The sequence below is a fragment of the Saimiri boliviensis genome, chromosome 5 (genome assembly GCF_048565385.1).
Source record: "Saimiri boliviensis isolate mSaiBol1 chromosome 5, mSaiBol1.pri, whole genome shotgun sequence".
In the NCBI taxonomy this organism is placed as follows: Eukaryota; Metazoa; Chordata; class Mammalia; order Primates; family Cebidae; genus Saimiri; species Saimiri boliviensis.
The window spans coordinates 28,034,731-28,051,762 of NC_133453.1; the positions used below are offsets into that span (position 1 = coordinate 28,034,731).

Here is a 17,032-nt window from a genome sequence, read left to right on the forward strand (position 1 = left end):
GTGGGATGTGTGCTTTGGGACCAGATTGTATGGGGTGCTGAATGCCAGGTAAAGGGATTTTGACTTAGTTAAATAAAAGTGAACCACTATTGAAGGTTATTGGAGAGGGGAATAAGATAATTACACATGGGAAGAGAAAGCCTATTTGAAGTATATTATGCCAGCCCAGGTGAGCAATAATGAAGGCCTGAACTATGATATTGATTGTGAGAATGAAAAGAAAGGATCAACTTGAAAATGATTTCATGAGTCCAGTATTTGGAATTTAGCAGCTATTTGGAAGTAAAAAAAGAGGTATAAGGTAACAAAATTGGGTACATTGTTGTGAATCTTGAATATTAGAACAGTGGTAACACTGGCAAAGGACAGAACAAAGACGGGTTTTGTGGAGGAAGAGAGATTGGTTATCTTCAATGTTTGATATGGTTTTGGGGGAATATCCATGAGGCCAGACTCAAAAGGCAGTTAAGAGTATGGATTTGAAGTAGTCATTCAGCAAATGCATATTGTCTCCCATGTTTAATAATTCTATATGTATTACCAATTTTAAATTGGGTAAAACAAGATCTCTGTTCTTATAAAGCTCATTGTTTGGACTAGGGAAATAAATAGATCAGGCATCCCCAAACTTTTTACACAGGGGGCCAATTCACTGTCCCTCAGACCGTTGGAGGGCCACCACATACTGTGCTCCTCTCACTGACCACCAATGAAAGAGGTGCCCCTTCCTGAAGTGCGGCGGGGTTGGGGGCGGCGGATAAATGGCCTCGGGGGCCACATGTGGCCCGCGGGCCGTAGTTTGGGGATGCCTGAAATAGATTATCAAATGAATAATTACAACACAGTTGTTAGAAATAATGCATCAACAGAGTATGAACAGAGTTCTGTGAGAGCACAGAGAAGATGGCTGTGTCCTGATGTTCTTTGTTTTGGTTGTAGGGAAGGGATTCACTCAGATATTGAAAGATGTACATGGCCAGTTGGAGCTTACAAGCATGGGAAAGTATTCTTGACCACATATGGATGTTTCATAAAAATGAGCACTTCCTTTAGAGAGCAAACAGGGAAAATATTGTACTGAGAACAATATCTGAAGGGATGTATATAACATATTTGCAAATTAGGAAAAAACTGAGAAGCAGTAAGGGGGTATGTAGAATCTGATCTCAGACACTAAAACAGGAGACTCAAGACACAAAAAAGCTTGATAGTGGCCAAGAGATTAGGAAGATAGGGGATTAATAAAAGTCTATGGATTTAGTGATTCAGAAACTATTGACTTTTCAAAAATGTTTCAATAATACCAGAATCAGTGTGCTTCAGTTGGTGACAATATGTAATCATAACTATTATAAAAATAAAGGCAGTGAAATATTGGTCCTTTTATGTGAATATGTATGTTATACATATTAATTATGTATTGCTTTAAAGATAAACTCATGTACAGGTAAACTCACATGTATAGGGAGTAAGTATAAACAATATTTTTATGAACTTTATTTTTAAGAAATAGTACAAAATGGATTAGGAAATAGCCTTGTGGAGATAGTAGAGCCATTGAATTTGCAGGGATTGTTGGTGATGTCTGAAAACAATTTTCAAAAGAGTAGTAAGGACAGAATGTAAACTTTGAAGGCACTAAGTGTATAGAAGAAAATTAATGATTACAGGTCTCAGAAATCCTGAAATCCTGCCTTTTTACCCCCACTCCACAATTATATAATGACTACTCTTTTTTTCATTTATCAACTGAAATGTTCCTACTTCAAACAGACCTTCTTGTTCAACCTTTTCAAACTAGTTTCCCCATGTTATACTTCCACACCCTTCTTCTGCTCCATGTAATTTCCCACAATTTGTAATATATTGCTTGTGTATTTATTAAATGTCTGTCTTCCTCACCAGACTGTCAGCTGTATATGAATAGGCATCATGATCATTTGTGTCCACTTTATATTTTAGCCTCGTCAGCGTTGTGCATAGTAAACTGTTATTAGACACATAGTGAATGAATGAGAGAGATAAAAGGATAGAGTGTCTCCAGAACAAATTTACTGGGAATAGATTAGTTGTTTAGAAATGTCCACATCCAACATGTCACCTAATAATTGTGTTGCTGGAGTAGAATGGTGACAACGAGTTGGGAAAACTGAGGTTATACTTTTAGAACAAAGTCCAACTCAAATCCCTGTTGGACTCAATGACTGGATGAAGAGGAAGAAGTGATACTTACTAATAAATAGAGGACAAAATGAGAGAAGCTGAAATAAAGCAGATGGGATTATAATAAGGGTAGTAAAAAATGAGTAGAAAACATTAAAAACTGTATGTCTCTTCCTGTTTTATCAGGTGAGTTGGGACTTTAGAGAGGGTTGTGAGCCAAAGGGAGTACAGTGAAAACTATGTTTCAGTTAAATTGAAAAGGCATAATGATTGCTTCCAGAAATAAGGGCAAGAAAATATAGGAGACTATGCTCATGGTAAAACAGAGGCATCATAATGTGATGGGACTAATACCAGGGAGGACCAGGAAATGACTGCAATAGTTAATAGTGGACTGTTAGCTTCAATGTAAGTGCTTAGTAAGTATTAATTGGTAAATAAGCTTGTTCAGTATAAATTCATTACTGTTTCTAGAGAAATATGACAGAACCGCAAATTGAGTAATGCTAAAAGCAAACAGATACTTTTTTGTTATGTAGTTCTATATTTTGGAACATAATTGCAATTAAATTTATTTATATTATTTACAGTAGATGATTTCAGCAAAACTTATTTTCTTGTATTTTTAATGCTGTCACATGGCGATATAAGTTCTGGACAGTATTCTCAGCTATTTTCCGGAATCCATGGTTCTGAAAAATGGAAGATAGTTTGCCAAGCATTTTTAAAACGAATAATCACTCCATAAATAACTTTTAAGATCATTTACAAATGATTATGGTATGAAATAACTGATCTTAATTTATGTGTACCTCAATCACAATCTAAAGATTTGGTGTAGTTTTCTTTTTAATCAGTACAATGAAACTTTTAGGTAGCCACGACTACCTTGCCTTGTTACAGCATTTCAGTTCTTCTTATGACCAGTGTCATAACATGGGTTTATAAGGTGACTGGAGTTATGGATGTTATCTTTAGTCACGAAAAAGAGTTGTCTGTTATTCTCTGGACTAAACTAAATAATTCCTACGGGAGTCAAATAGAGACACGAACTTGGTTCACGTTGTGCTTTACTACTGAGGAGGGCTTTGGCTCAGACCACCTGGAGTTTTATATTATTCTGTATTCATTCAAAACCAAGAGTCAAAGTGCTCTGTGATGTCCTTATGAAGAGTCATGCATTAAAACATACTTCTTTCCGTAGAGATTATATTTTTCTTCTTACTTTTTAAAAATTTTTTACTCAACATCTTAGTTTTTTAACAGATGTATTGAGATAACAGCATTGAGATAATGGCACCCTAGCTATTAGGGAATAATGCATTTCCTGAATGTGAGATGTTTTGGAAACTATTACTATCATTGTGTAACTAAATACTGTGTAATAATCCTGACTCAAAGCACCTAGTAGGTTAATTCTTGGTATTATAAAAGCAGTGCTGATGAGGGAGAATTTTATCTGCCACAAAATTTTGCATATGTGAATACTTATTACCAAGATGGAAAGAAAAGAAACTACTTTCATCTATACTTTTTCTCACCATTTGAGTCCTTTTTAATCTTCTTGGTACCCAAAAATAATCTCTTTATTAAACCATGATATTTCAAGTTGGTGCATTTTAAGTTTTTTTCTGTAAAATTCTCTTCCCTTACCTGAAAAGAAGAAAAAAAAAATTTATTATGTATCTAGGATACTCCTGATTTGTCTTTTGAATGAGTCAAAGCTGAGAGTCAATATATTAAGAGTCAAGATAATTTGAAGATTGATCATCAGGCTCTCATGGTCTACAGTCAGAGCAAAAGTTTGACTCAGTATGTCCCCTGTTGCCAGAGATATGATCTGCCTGTCTTCTTGTCTTTTAGTCTTGTTAGAGATGTATTATCTTTTTTTGCCAAGATTGGAATGTAGAGGAGGAAGAGATTTAAATCTGAAAATTACATGAGTGCTTCCTCCAGACTATCAAAAGTTACTTATTGATTTTGCTTTGAATGTGGATGAGACTGACAGCACACTGACCTTGAGTTCTCTTCACAGTGGGTAAACCTCACAAGTGCAACTACTGTGGACGAAGCTACAAGCAGCGCAGTTCACTGGAGGAGCACAAGGAACGCTGCCACAACTATCTCCAGAATGTCAGCATGGAAGCTGCTGGGCAGGTCATGAGTCACCATGGTGGGTAGAAATTGTATTCATCATTTTTATTTCCCCCTACTGCTCCTGTAGTTCAATATGAATCTAAAGTCTTATGCTGTCTGAAACTAATTTAGATCACTTTAACTTAAATGAGTTACAAATAATCATTTGTAACTTTGGGATATGTTACAAATAATCTATATTGAAATTTTGTGATACTCCCAAATTATTTCTGATTATGTTTAAATTCGCATAATAATGACAACCAACCTTTAATATACTAAAGGTACTATTCACTCTTCTTTTTCATTTATCTAACCAGATAGTTAGAGCTGATTCCACGTTAGTCTGTAGGCTTTCTAAAAGAATGAATTGGTTATTTTCATATTTTCATCTCTGTTAGGTAAGTGATCAGTGATAGAATTTGAAATTTCTCCAATCTGCCCTGTAATTTTTCTGAGAAATTATCGATTTTGCTTTCTACAATGTGTAAAATAATCTAGACAAAAATTAGACACACACAAAAACCTTCTCCAGGCAAATACACTGTGGCAGGTAGGAAGGCAGTCCCTAAGGTTTGTCAATGAATAATTCCCTATTCCTGCAAAGTTAATTTTAATAATCAGCCTTATATAGGAAAATGATGAATTTCAATTCTTAAGATTTATAGTGTCTATCTTGTCTAATTAGATTTGTATACTGATAAGTTTTTTTGTACAAAGACAAAAATCTCAACTTTTTAGTACATGTATATCTTTTATTTATTTATTTATTTTATTTTATTGTTATTATTATTATTATTAAGATAGAGTCTCATTCTGCCACCCAGGCTGGAGTACAGTGGAGTGGTCTCAGCTCACTACAACCTCAACCTCCTGGGTTCGAGCAATTCTTCTGCCTTAGCCTCCCCAGTAGCTGGAATTACAGGCATGAGCGCCACCATGCCTGGCTAATTTTTGTATTTTTAGTAGAGATAGGGTTTTGCCACGTTGGCCAGGCTGGTCTCAAACTCCTGACCTCAGGTGATCTACCCGTCTTGCCTTCCCAAAGTGTTGGTATTACAGGTGTGAGCCACTGCACCTGGCCACCTGTATGTTTTTATTTGAAAAAGGTTTGCCAAGTATTATTTAGCTGGGAAAGGCTACAGTCACATTTAAAATATAAATCTCTATGTATTGGCTTAAACATAGGCAGATCAAGGATTATTTGTGCGGTTTTCTCTTCCTTTTATACAGCGTATACTATGAAACTGTTTCTTGGACAGCTAGTTATTATGTGTTGTTGACTTGGGAGTTTTTTTAATTTAAATTTTTTCTTGTTATTCTGAACAACTGAAGCATTTCTGTCTAGTTTCTATAATCTAAAGAATCTAATTATATTGATTGTTGTGACCAAGTTCATTTATTTTTATATTATCATCATTAACACTTTTTACAAACCTATCTGGGTTTCAAGTCTAGGTAAATTTGATATTGCAAGCTTGCATTATCGGGGCTAATGACAATAGCATAGGATCTAGAACGCAGAGATTACAAAATGGTGTGCCTCGGGAGTCTGCCAAACCTTCTCTGGCTACATGTGTCTGAGTGTGTCATTTATAGGCTTGGATTGAGGATGAAATGTGATTGAGTCTGTAATAAATGCCCAACACATGGTTTGCTTTGCTGTTAATATTTGAGAACATTAAATAACTGAATAATAGTAAATGTGCTATCCCTTATAAATTTGTTATTTACCAGCAATAACTTAAGGATTAGAAGTTTGATTTGCTAACCAAACATACGATTACTATTTATATTGTTGGTTTTAAGGGTAAGTTGAGGCAGGAAGCTGATGGAAGCTTGGGGGAATACCAAATCTTCCCCCAAAACACGTTATGGCATTGCTACTAGTTTTTCTATATGATAGTCTCCCATTGCAGTTCTGAAATTTGATGTGGTTATGCATTTCCAACTTTATTATTTTTTCATTCCTAGTTACTTACGGAATTCTGTATTGCATACACAGTGCTAAAAGACTGTATGGTAATAGGGAGATAACATGTAAATAAATTTTTATAATCAACATTTAATTATCTGTTGGCAGATTGAACTTTTAGAGACTCAAACACTAACAAAAAATTTAAACAAGTGTATTTCGGAGAAAGAAAAGATATGTCTTCTAAACAACTGGGGCCTCAGTCTTACCCCTATCCCCCAGATTGCTTAGCCCTCTACAGGCATAGGCCTTTCGCAGGTGGTGCTAAAGTTGGAAAAAATTGGGAAAAAGTGGGAAAGAGTCAGGGACACTGGGTAGAACAGAGAGTAAAGCCAAGGGAATGAGGGTAGCTTCTGATATCATTTGTAGGCCCAAATATTTCTTCTTAAATATTGGATATCATTTTAACCACAGAAGTTTATATGTATGGCATTTCATACCATACTTTTCTTCTGGGTTTGTCATAAAAATAATTTGAGATTATCCTTAATCTCCATTACCTTTTATTAACATGCTTAATGGGAAATTGGCCATATGAGGTAGGAGTTGATAAATACTGTAAGCGAAAAATATGGTTCTGTAAAATGCTGCTAGAGTTCATCTTTAACATACATCTCATATAAATAGCTTGGCATATGTCCCTTTTTAAACAGAGCCATGATGAAACTTATATTTATCCCCCTTCTCCTACTGTCTCTTGTTTATTTGTTTTCCTTTTTGTGGTAGATATGAGAGTTGTCATCATTGTGGTTGCCATTAGCTCTGTGAAATGAATTAACTATTACTCCTTTTTAAAAATACCTGACATAGTTATATTTTTCCTAATCTCTCTTTTCTAAAACATGTTTTTCCCTATATTATTCTGCTAGTATGGAATTTTTTAAAGAAAAAGAGGCATTTTTCACTTACTCAGAAAACATTTTTCAAGAGCTTACTATGTACTGTTATATAGAACATTCTGGGGTATAAAAATAAATGGACAGTTTTTTTAATACACTTATTTTATAGTCTGATAGGAAATACATACTTTTTAAAAATAAAATGAAGCAAAAGTTCTAATAAAAATGCATACACAGTTTTCTGGGAACATAGATGTGAATTAATCTGACTCTGGAAAAGTCAAGAGAGGCATCTTACATGCAACAGTGTTCAATCCAAACATGAGGGATGAGTAAAAATTACATAAATCAGGCAGGACACAGAGAATGTATAGTCAAGGAGAAGAGGAGGTTTGGAGATATCAAAGATAATTGACAGATTCCCTGATGTTGAGTGTAACTGCAGTTTAAGGAGTGGTAGGAAATGAAGCTTCTGAATTAGTAGGTTGTGCTGTAGTCTTCTCTGATAATCTGGTGTTTGAATTTCATTGTGTAACTGATAGAGAGTTACTGAGGGGAGCCAAATTTGTTATTATTGAGCAACCAAATCAAGAAAAATGTCTTTAATGAGGATTCATGATAGATGCCTACCTAGGGTAGGGGGTAGGGTATGAGGAGAGACTGGAAATGAGAATGCCAAGGAGAAGATGAAAAGGCAGTGGCAGGACAAGAGAACAAGGCAAAATATTGAAGACATATTTAGGAGGTAGAATAAAATGTTCTTAGAAAAGCTGATTGAGTTTGAGGAAAAAGCAGGAATATCATGACTCATAGTTTTGGAAATAACAATTGAGTTTTATGACAGATTATTTAATTTATATAATTAAATTATTTAATTGGGTTTGATAAGCTTATTTAATCGGGTTTTAGGGCAGATTATTTATCTTATTTAATTGGGTTTTATCAAAGGTTATCTTGTTCAATATTATCTATATGTTGTTTTTTTAAGTCTGTTCAGCTTGAAGAAAAAGCTTTAAAATCAAACTATGTTATTACGTTTTTACCCCAAACCTAAAGATGAAAATGAAAGTGCAAAGCAGAAAGATAGCCAGCTTAAAAGTTATATATGTTGTTAGGTTTATGCTTTGAATTGTTTGGGAAAGGGAGGTTCTTTTTCACAAGTGTGGAGACAATTGGGCACCCACAAACTTTGGACTAAGCTTTTTTGACTTATTTTCATTGGGTGACATAAGGTAGTGAACATCCATTGAATATTATATTTCTGTTATATCATAAATGGTATTAAAGACACAAATTCAACAAAGTATAACCCCTGAGGTTATTTACCAGCTATTGGAAGAAATAGACCAGTAAAACAACAATATGGTACTATGTGATAAGCATTATGGAGACATAGAGGGCATGCCTAAATCAGCAGGGCATCCAAAAGGAATTTCCCAGGAAATTTATGTTTGAGCTTAGTTTTAAAAGGCAAAAATGTAAATAATAAAGGGAGAAGGGTGTTCCCTGAAAAAGAACAACATGTGTGAACAACTACCAATGTAGCATCTAAAACACTTGGGGTACCTCCATGTGTGTTTGTAAAGAAATTTGGGTAGGGAAAGGGAGAAGCAGAAGACTGGGTAAAAGAAAGAAATCTGGGATTTGCTACAGGTGTCTAGCATGGACGATGGGGCAAGTAGTAGTGTCACTCACTGGCATAGTAATTAGGAAAATGGAAGAAAGAGAGACAAATGTAGATTTTTTTTTTCACTATATTCTCTTATGTGCCTATGAGATAGCCAAGTAAAACTGTCTAGGAAGAAGTTAAATATATAGATCTCAAGCTCTTGAGAGGGGTCTGGGTAGGAAACAAAAATGCAGGATCCATCATTATTTAGGTAGTGGCCTAATGTAGTGGTTTTTAATAAGGCAGTACGGATAACTACAGAGTGAGACACTGAGAAGGCCAAGAACATACTAGCAGAAAAATAATTTCATAAAGATGAGTAAGAGCAGAGTAGGAACATGGAAAGAGTGATTTCACAGAAGCCAAAGCAAGTATCAGCACTGCCAAACGCTGTCAAGAAAATAACTAAGATAACTGTAAAGTTTTTTTTAGATTGAGCAACATGGAGAAAATTTGCAACAATATAGAAGACATCTGTTGTTTTTGCCTGCCTGACATCCTTTCCTCCTTCTCTTGATAGCAAGAGTGCCCATTTAGCTTTAGAGAACTTTCCTGTTGCATGTAGCTGTGGCAGGACCATCAGTCCAGGTACCCTGCCCTCTCCTGGCCAGGGGTTGGACATGTGACCTAATTGAGGTCCCTCAGACTTTCTTCTTGAAATTTGAATTTTGGGTGAACTATTTGGTTTTTAGAAAAGATACATTGGGAATACGCTTATGGTTCTGCCATTATGGTTTATCAATGTGATAAAACAATGATCTAATGGAAGTATGTTTTTATCTTGGGTATAACCTCAAAAATAAGGTCAAAGAGAATTTAAAGTTTGTTCAAACAGGGGAAGTTAGCTTATTGGTATATTTGTAGCCCAGGTAAATGTCCATATGATTAAGCACTATTGAGATATCTAGGGAATTTTTTTATGTTTGTAGCAATATAGACACAGAAATATTTTGATGAGTTGCACCCAGATCCATGAAGCAAAAAAAGAAAAAAAAATCAGATTACTTACAAATAAGGGAAAACGTATCGGGTTTTTACCCAATGGCAGACCTTATGAATATATCTGACTGGTGTATAAAAAGTCAATACTCAAAATACATCTACAAAGAATAGTATAGCATAGTGGTTGAGCCAGCCTCTGGAGCCAGACTCCTAGTAGTAATAACATTGTCTACCAGCTAGACGTAAAGCCTGAGGAAATTACTTAACATTTCTGGGTCTTTGTGTCCTCATCTGTAGAGTGAAGATGGCATTACACCTATTTCATGAGGTTGCTGAATTAAATTAAATTAGTTATTAAATGCAAAGCCTTAAAATAGCACGTAGCACATAATATACGTCAGTTATTATTATTGCTAATGTGGTAGAAACAAGATCAATTTTTGACATGTGAAGGGCTATTGTAAAGTAGAAGTTAGATCAGAACTCTGCCAAAGTCATCGTTTTCGGTTCACATGAGCTTCATTGAACTTGGGACAAATCATCTGAATTGAAGTGGATGTGGTATGGGACAGTTCCCACGCCCAGGTTTCGTTTTGAGTGTTAAATGCGTTCAAATATGAAAATTCAGGGTGAAACTTAGAGCAAAACTGCCAGGTTTTGGCCTACTCATTTCAGAACTAATTAGCATATTCAATAGTGGGGGCAAACCCGTTTACCAGTTTTGCTAGTTTTTTTTAGCAAAATTTACAACAACATTTTTTTCTCTTTCCAAATTATTTCATTTTGGATCTTGGCCTCTGACATATTTTTATCTTTGGTCCATTCTTGGGCTGCTTTTTAGTATTATAGTTAATTCAAATAATGTAGTAAGTGCTTATAAATCCACTATCCAAACAAAAAAATTAAGATTTTGACCACAATTTGTACCCCATTACCTGCTTCTCCACCACAACACCACCGTGCCATCCTTCTGGCCCCACTTATGTGAATTGTGTGGTCATCCTTGAATGTTTTTGAAATTCTTTGCTTTTTTGTTGACTCTTTTGCTTTTGTGTAATTTTTTTAGTTGTTACTAAAAGAGAATATAATGGTTTTTGTGTAATATCTTGGGACATACTTTCTCTATGTGATAACATCATGAATTATATAGTGTAAACAATGACCTGTTTCCTTGTTCCTCAGTCTCACCTTGGAATTTTGTTTCCAAATTAACATCCAATAATTACACAATTGCTTGCTTTTCGTAGCCAGAGGATTTCTTATTAAATGTAGATTACAATTCAATTTTTCTGACCCATCTATAGGTTAATCAAAACTTAGATGGAATATTGATTTCTTTAAACATGTTCAAATCATGAAAACATGTTTTCACACTATTTTTAATTTTTTCAAAATCAGCAACCTATTGGTTATTAAATACGTCAACTGAATTGTACACTCAATTTTTCTAACTTTCATATCTTGCTTTCTCACTTATTTTTGTGTCTGCCAGGAGAATCGCTTCATAAATGAGAATACATTTGTTGTACACAGTGGGACTATCTTGTACAAATGAAAGGATCAGAGTAAATCATTTTACAGTGCATACTGAACAAGTAAAGTTATTCTAAGAAATGAAAGCTTTAGGTTTCCAGACAGTACTGGCGCAAGTGCAACTGGAGAAAGCAACACTAATCAACAAGTAATAAGTTATGTTCTTTCCTGAGAACACTGTTTTTAATCAACTGATTTGCTCTGTCTGAGTTGTTACCCTATCCTTAATTAAATATCCTTGGATGGTATTTCTACTCAAAAAACAACTGTTGTAAGTTCTTTGTCTGCACTATGAATGTCAGGGTCTAAGGGCTAACGTATTAGCCCATAGCAACTTAGATAAATAGGATGAATAGTAAACAGCATTGGAGAACGTATATCAAATGAATTAGGGCAGTAGTTTAGTGAGCCAGTGTGCCAATTTGCAAATGGATTCTTCTTCCTGCTGAAGAGCTCTTTTTAAAATAAATTACAATCATAAGGCTGCCACGGTTTACTGTGCATAGACATGTTCAGAACTGGTTCTGCTTCATGAGGGCTACTTGGTGCAGGTATTTTAAGCTACTACCAATAAAGCTAACAGCTCATCAAATAGAAAATATGCTGCAGGAAAATACATGGGTTAAGAAAAACAGTTAAATTTTGTGCTGTTATTTTGTATGTACGTTTCAGCTTTTCTCTAAAACAAGTTGACTTACTTAAATTGTTTTTAAAAAATAAACTCTATATGCCTTGAAAATAGTGCAGTCTTAAAAGTAGTATTGATTTTAGTCAATGCGAAAAACACTTTCAGAGGAATAAGATGAGAAACCACATGAACAAGTTGGCCACCAATAGTGGCAACAGAATATGTCATGATTTAAGAAAGACTCAGATAAAATCAAATCCTCTGGTATAAGTGTGTATTGTATAAATTTAAAGAGTATGCTTTCACACTAGAGGTTATTCTTTCTACTTGCTTTTATTCAAGCATATTAGCTTTTATAATACATATTGAGATGGCAAATCCAGCTTTGTATCATCCAGAATGTTGAAGAAATTATCAGATTGCATCTTTCTATGGTTTTGTATAGTACCTCCTATGGAAGATTGTAAGGAACAAGAGCCTATTATGGACAACAATATTTCTCTGGTGCCTTTTGAGAGACCTGCTGTCATAGAGAAGCTCACGGGGAATATGGGAAAACGTAAAAGCTCCACTCCACAAAAGTTTGTGGGTAAGCATTACAAATGCTTTTGTTTCTTTGCAAGGTGATTTTAGTAGGAAAAGGCAAGTTCCCAGGTATTAGAAATATATATCGTATGTTTCAGTTCATGAAATGAATACCCATTTCTTTTCTCCATTATTCTTTCTACTCTCTGACTCTCTGTGTGCACGACACTTACAGCAACACACACAAACACGAGAAATAAAGACTAATAGTAGTCACCAACTCAAAATATGATGATATATAAAGTGAAATCACATGTAAAATATAAAATGTTAATTTGTTTAAAAAATAGTAATACAGAAGGAAAATTGTCTAGTCTATTGGCCAGTTTTGTAATCTGTTTTAAAATTTTATTAGTGCCAGGTTTTTAACTGTTTTCCTTTTTTTACCTGTTAATATTTATGTGTAATATTCCACCTTTGGAACACTAGGATGTGGGAGTTATTTATATCTTAGTGCTCAAGGTCATCACCAAGATCTGATTGCAAAAATTAAAAAAAATTGTAACCTCAGGCATAAATTGGTTAATTATTTTAGTATTTTATCTAGAAAGAAGAGAATTTTTTTTTCTTTTTTTCAAAATTCTGCATTGGAAAAATAATGCAGCAACCTACATTCAAGATATTTCATATTTGGATCTTTATTTTATATTTTGATCTTTGTTTTTTCATCCAGCCTATGATTTTGAGCTGAAAAGATTAAATATCATATATTTAGACTTTCCCTTTTCATTTCCAAACCCTTAGATATTCTTTGATACGCCCAGTGTTGGCATCATTCTGAATGCATGCTGTAAGTCATAGAGTGTCTCTGGGGATACAAAAAGCATGGACTTTTTAAAAAGAAATATTAATAATAGAGATTCAGTAAAAAGAATTGTTACTCATTGTGTGTGTATATATATATATATTCTTATAGACTTAATGTAGGATAAAAAATATTCAAACAGATTCACATTCTAGTATCAGCATTGTGGGACATTAAAGGATGATTGAGAGAAAAATCTTTGCTTTGGTTATTTCAGGGAGGAGAGGATAATACAATTCTATTACTTCAGTAAATACTTAAGAAGGTTTCCTTTCAATCTGAAACTGAAGAACTAACACATCACCAAAATAGCACTTTAAGACTAGCTGGAGGGGTTTATTGAGAATTCATTGAAAGAAGGCTGAAGGGTGACTATAAGGGCCATAGTTTATACTAAGTCAGTTGAAGGCTTCTGAGTTATACACAAAGAACTGCCTTAGGCCTTAGGTAACTTTTCTTTGGTTATTGTAGGTAACTATGAAGAAGAAAGAAATAAACAGCCAGTTCACTTATTTTTAATATTGGTTTGTTTGATGGCTGTCATTAAATGCTTAAATCTAACTAGACTCTAGTGTAGTTGAAAAAATATATAATTTATTATTATTTTTTCTGTCTTCTGAATTTATGTACTGCACTCTTTGTAACATTTTTGTCATGTTTCCTGACTTAGAGATGTTACTCTCAATTCTATTTCATTGCATTCCTTAGAAAAGGACAGATTTTTAGAAAATTACAGTATGATTTTAAAATATTTATATTATATTTTTAATTAAGAATTTGAGAGTATATTTTTTTAATTTGGATTTTATCCTAGTAATGTATAACAAACAGTAGCCACAGTAACTACTTCTATTATTGTTCTTGAAACAAAAAATTTCATCATTCCACACTTATTATAAATTGCCTTCTCCATGTGCCTCAGTTAAAATACTGTTCTTTGACCTTATCAAACTCTCTAGTCCAATGATCCCTGAACTTCCTGCATATCCACTTGTTCTCCCTTTCTTTTCTTATTCAGCATAGATTCCATGGCTCACCACTTTGACATCTCTCTTGTCAGTTTTCTTGCCTTTCTTGCCCTGTTGGCTGATCTATCCCCTTCTCCTGGTGAAACCCCACTCACTCTCTTGTAAAGCTGTCTGAACATCCTTTCCATACTTATATCTCACTAGATGTGCACCTCAGCTTGCACATCTGGTACTTTGAGAGAAAATTCCATAGCCTGATGAGTTGACATCAATATGGATAAATGATATCCCACATATCAGCTGTCCCATCCATCCTATGGAGCAGCACTCCTTTATTCCATCCCTGAACAATCATCTCTCCTAATCACCATGACAGTGTCAACCTTCTGTACTCTCTGCAAACATGCTATTTCTCTCTTTGGTGATCTTTTATCTATATTCACAGGAAATAAAATCACTAGAAATGATTTCAACATAATATTACCAATTCTATAGGATTGTATGCATCCATGTAAATACTTCTATCTTTTTTTCCTCATTTCAATGAAAGAACTATCCCTCTTTCTAATTAAGGTTAATTATTCTTCCTGTGCACAGTAATTCTCCTTTCCTGGCCCCCCAGATACCTCACAGTATTATTTTTCCTTTCTCACTTACATTTTTAATGTCTCCCCACTATTAGGCATTTCTTATCAGCATTTAATGCAATAAATTTTCATAATTAAAAAATAATCTTCGTTTAAGTCCCATCTCCTTCCAGGTATACCTATAGTCTCCTTTTCTTCAAATATGAAATTGTTGAAAGAATCTCTGTGCTTGTTTTCTATGATTTCTTTTTTTTTGTACTCATTTCCAAGTCCATGAAACTGGTTTTCCTTTCCTCACACTCCATTGAAATTATTCTCATTGAGGTCACAACTAGCTTCTATAGTGCCAAATCCAGTAGACCCTTTTAAGACAGTGACTTACACAACTCCTAGAGAGTATCTGCTACTATTTAATAGTCAATTCCTTTGGAAACACACTCTTTTATTGTTTTTTATGACATTGTTCCCTCTCTCTGACTGCTGTTTCTCAGGATTCTTTATGGACTTATTCTCAACAGCTAGCTATGCAAGTGGGGCAAAGTACAAATGGAGGCCCCCATTCATTGCCTAAATATTTTTATATTATAAATCTAGATGTAAAACTTATTATCTACCTGTCTAACTTGACTAAGTTCAAATAAATATGCAATTCTCAGATTTCTTGTAGCTCTACATTAGATCTTGGGAGCATGAGCAGAACCACTCACTGGCTTACAGCCAGTCTCCTCTCTTATACCCACATTCTCCCCATTACCAAAGGGGGTCTCACACACATGTGTATGGATACCCCAGCCTGCACATCCAAGTTCTTTTTATGTTGCTCCCCATGCATACCACATAAAGACCAATGCCTTGGCCATCAGGCCTAGATGTGTGCTTACCAGTGGCACAGTTGTTATGAAGTATTATGGATCCTATGAAGAGAACTTTGTAGGCTCTAGAAGCAGGCTCAGAACCATCTGAGGAATTCTGGGGTCTTGGGTGCCCAGAGAATGGTCTGGGGAGTGAATGCGAGATCAGCACATTCCCTTGGCCCTAAAAGCTCCTCATTTCCTGAGAAGAAAGGCTCAGGGCTCCCTAAACATTGGGCCCAGTGCAAACCCCACACTTTCCTTGATCTATGAGTAGGCAGAAAAATTTTAGTGTTATTCCAGGTTCTATTTTTGACCCATCCTCTTCTCACTCTACCTGGGTGATAGCAGTTATTTGCATGGCCTCAGAAGTTGCTTTCTGTCAACTGATGACTCTCATATCTGTATCCCAGGCCCAGGTCTCTCTTCTGAATTTGAGACTATATCTTACTGGACATGACTATTACTCATTGTCCTCCCCAAACTGAATTCATTGTCTTTTCTGTCTATCTCATTGTCATCCACTAAGTTTCCTAGGCCAGAAACCTGCAGCACCAATTTTCTAAACCTCCTTGCTAAATGAATACCTTCAGGCAACTTCCCTGCTTAATCTCCTTCAATCTGTATTCCTTTAGGGTAACATTCAAACTTTTAGCATATTTAGCCTTAAAATTTAAAAATCAAACTTGTCTTTCTCACTTATTTCCACTCTTAGCCCTATTGAAGTTTCCCTCATTTATAAGCCATGCCCTCTTGCCTCTGATCCTTTCTACCAGCTGCACCACCTCATGTTTCTTCCTTGGCTAATATTTACAATCACATTCTTGTCCTTGATGTCATTTTCTTCAAGAAGTCTTCCTTTAGTCCCTTAGTATGAGCTAAATATTCCTTGTATTTGACCCCATTGCACGTATGACATCATAAATGATCCTTAAATTGCTATCGTTCCTTCTAAACTATAAACTCCTAGAGAATATAGATCAGGTTTGTCTAGCTTAACTTTGAACCGTTGGACATTGCATATTTCTTAAACTGAGTGCCATGAGATAATTTTTCCTCATTTTATCTTTCCATTTTTGTTACTCTAATCATTACAGTGATCTCACGTAGAGGCCATTTCTTTACATCTGAAATAATTCTGTCTACCTTAATGTGTTTTTCCAGAATGCAGGCCGATTGATAAACATTTTTCCATCAAAATTACAAGTTGAGCATCAATTCACAACAACATATTAACCATTTATAAGAAGTCCATGTATGTTTTGAAGAAGCATTTATCTGTAAGATTTACCTATAAAAGTAACTGGTAAATTGAGACCACATTGTCTTAGGGACAGAATTTTTAAAAGAT

The 17,032-nt window shown here is 34.8% G+C and overlaps 1 protein-coding gene across 9 annotated transcripts in view; it reads left to right on the top strand.

The window, feature by feature from the left end:
• IKZF2 (IKAROS family zinc finger 2) overlaps positions 1–17,032 on the top strand; it is a 229,016-nt gene that overhangs the window by 137,764 nt on the left and 74,220 nt on the right. For all 9 annotated transcript variants that reach the window (XM_039470175.2, XM_003925578.3, XM_074399069.1 and 6 more), the window contains 2 exons: positions 4,199–4,336; positions 12,331–12,474. In XM_039470175.2, coding sequence (XP_039326109.1) covers positions 4,199–4,336; positions 12,331–12,474 — 282 coding nt within the window. The remainder of the gene's footprint in view (positions 1–4,198; positions 4,337–12,330; positions 12,475–17,032) is intronic.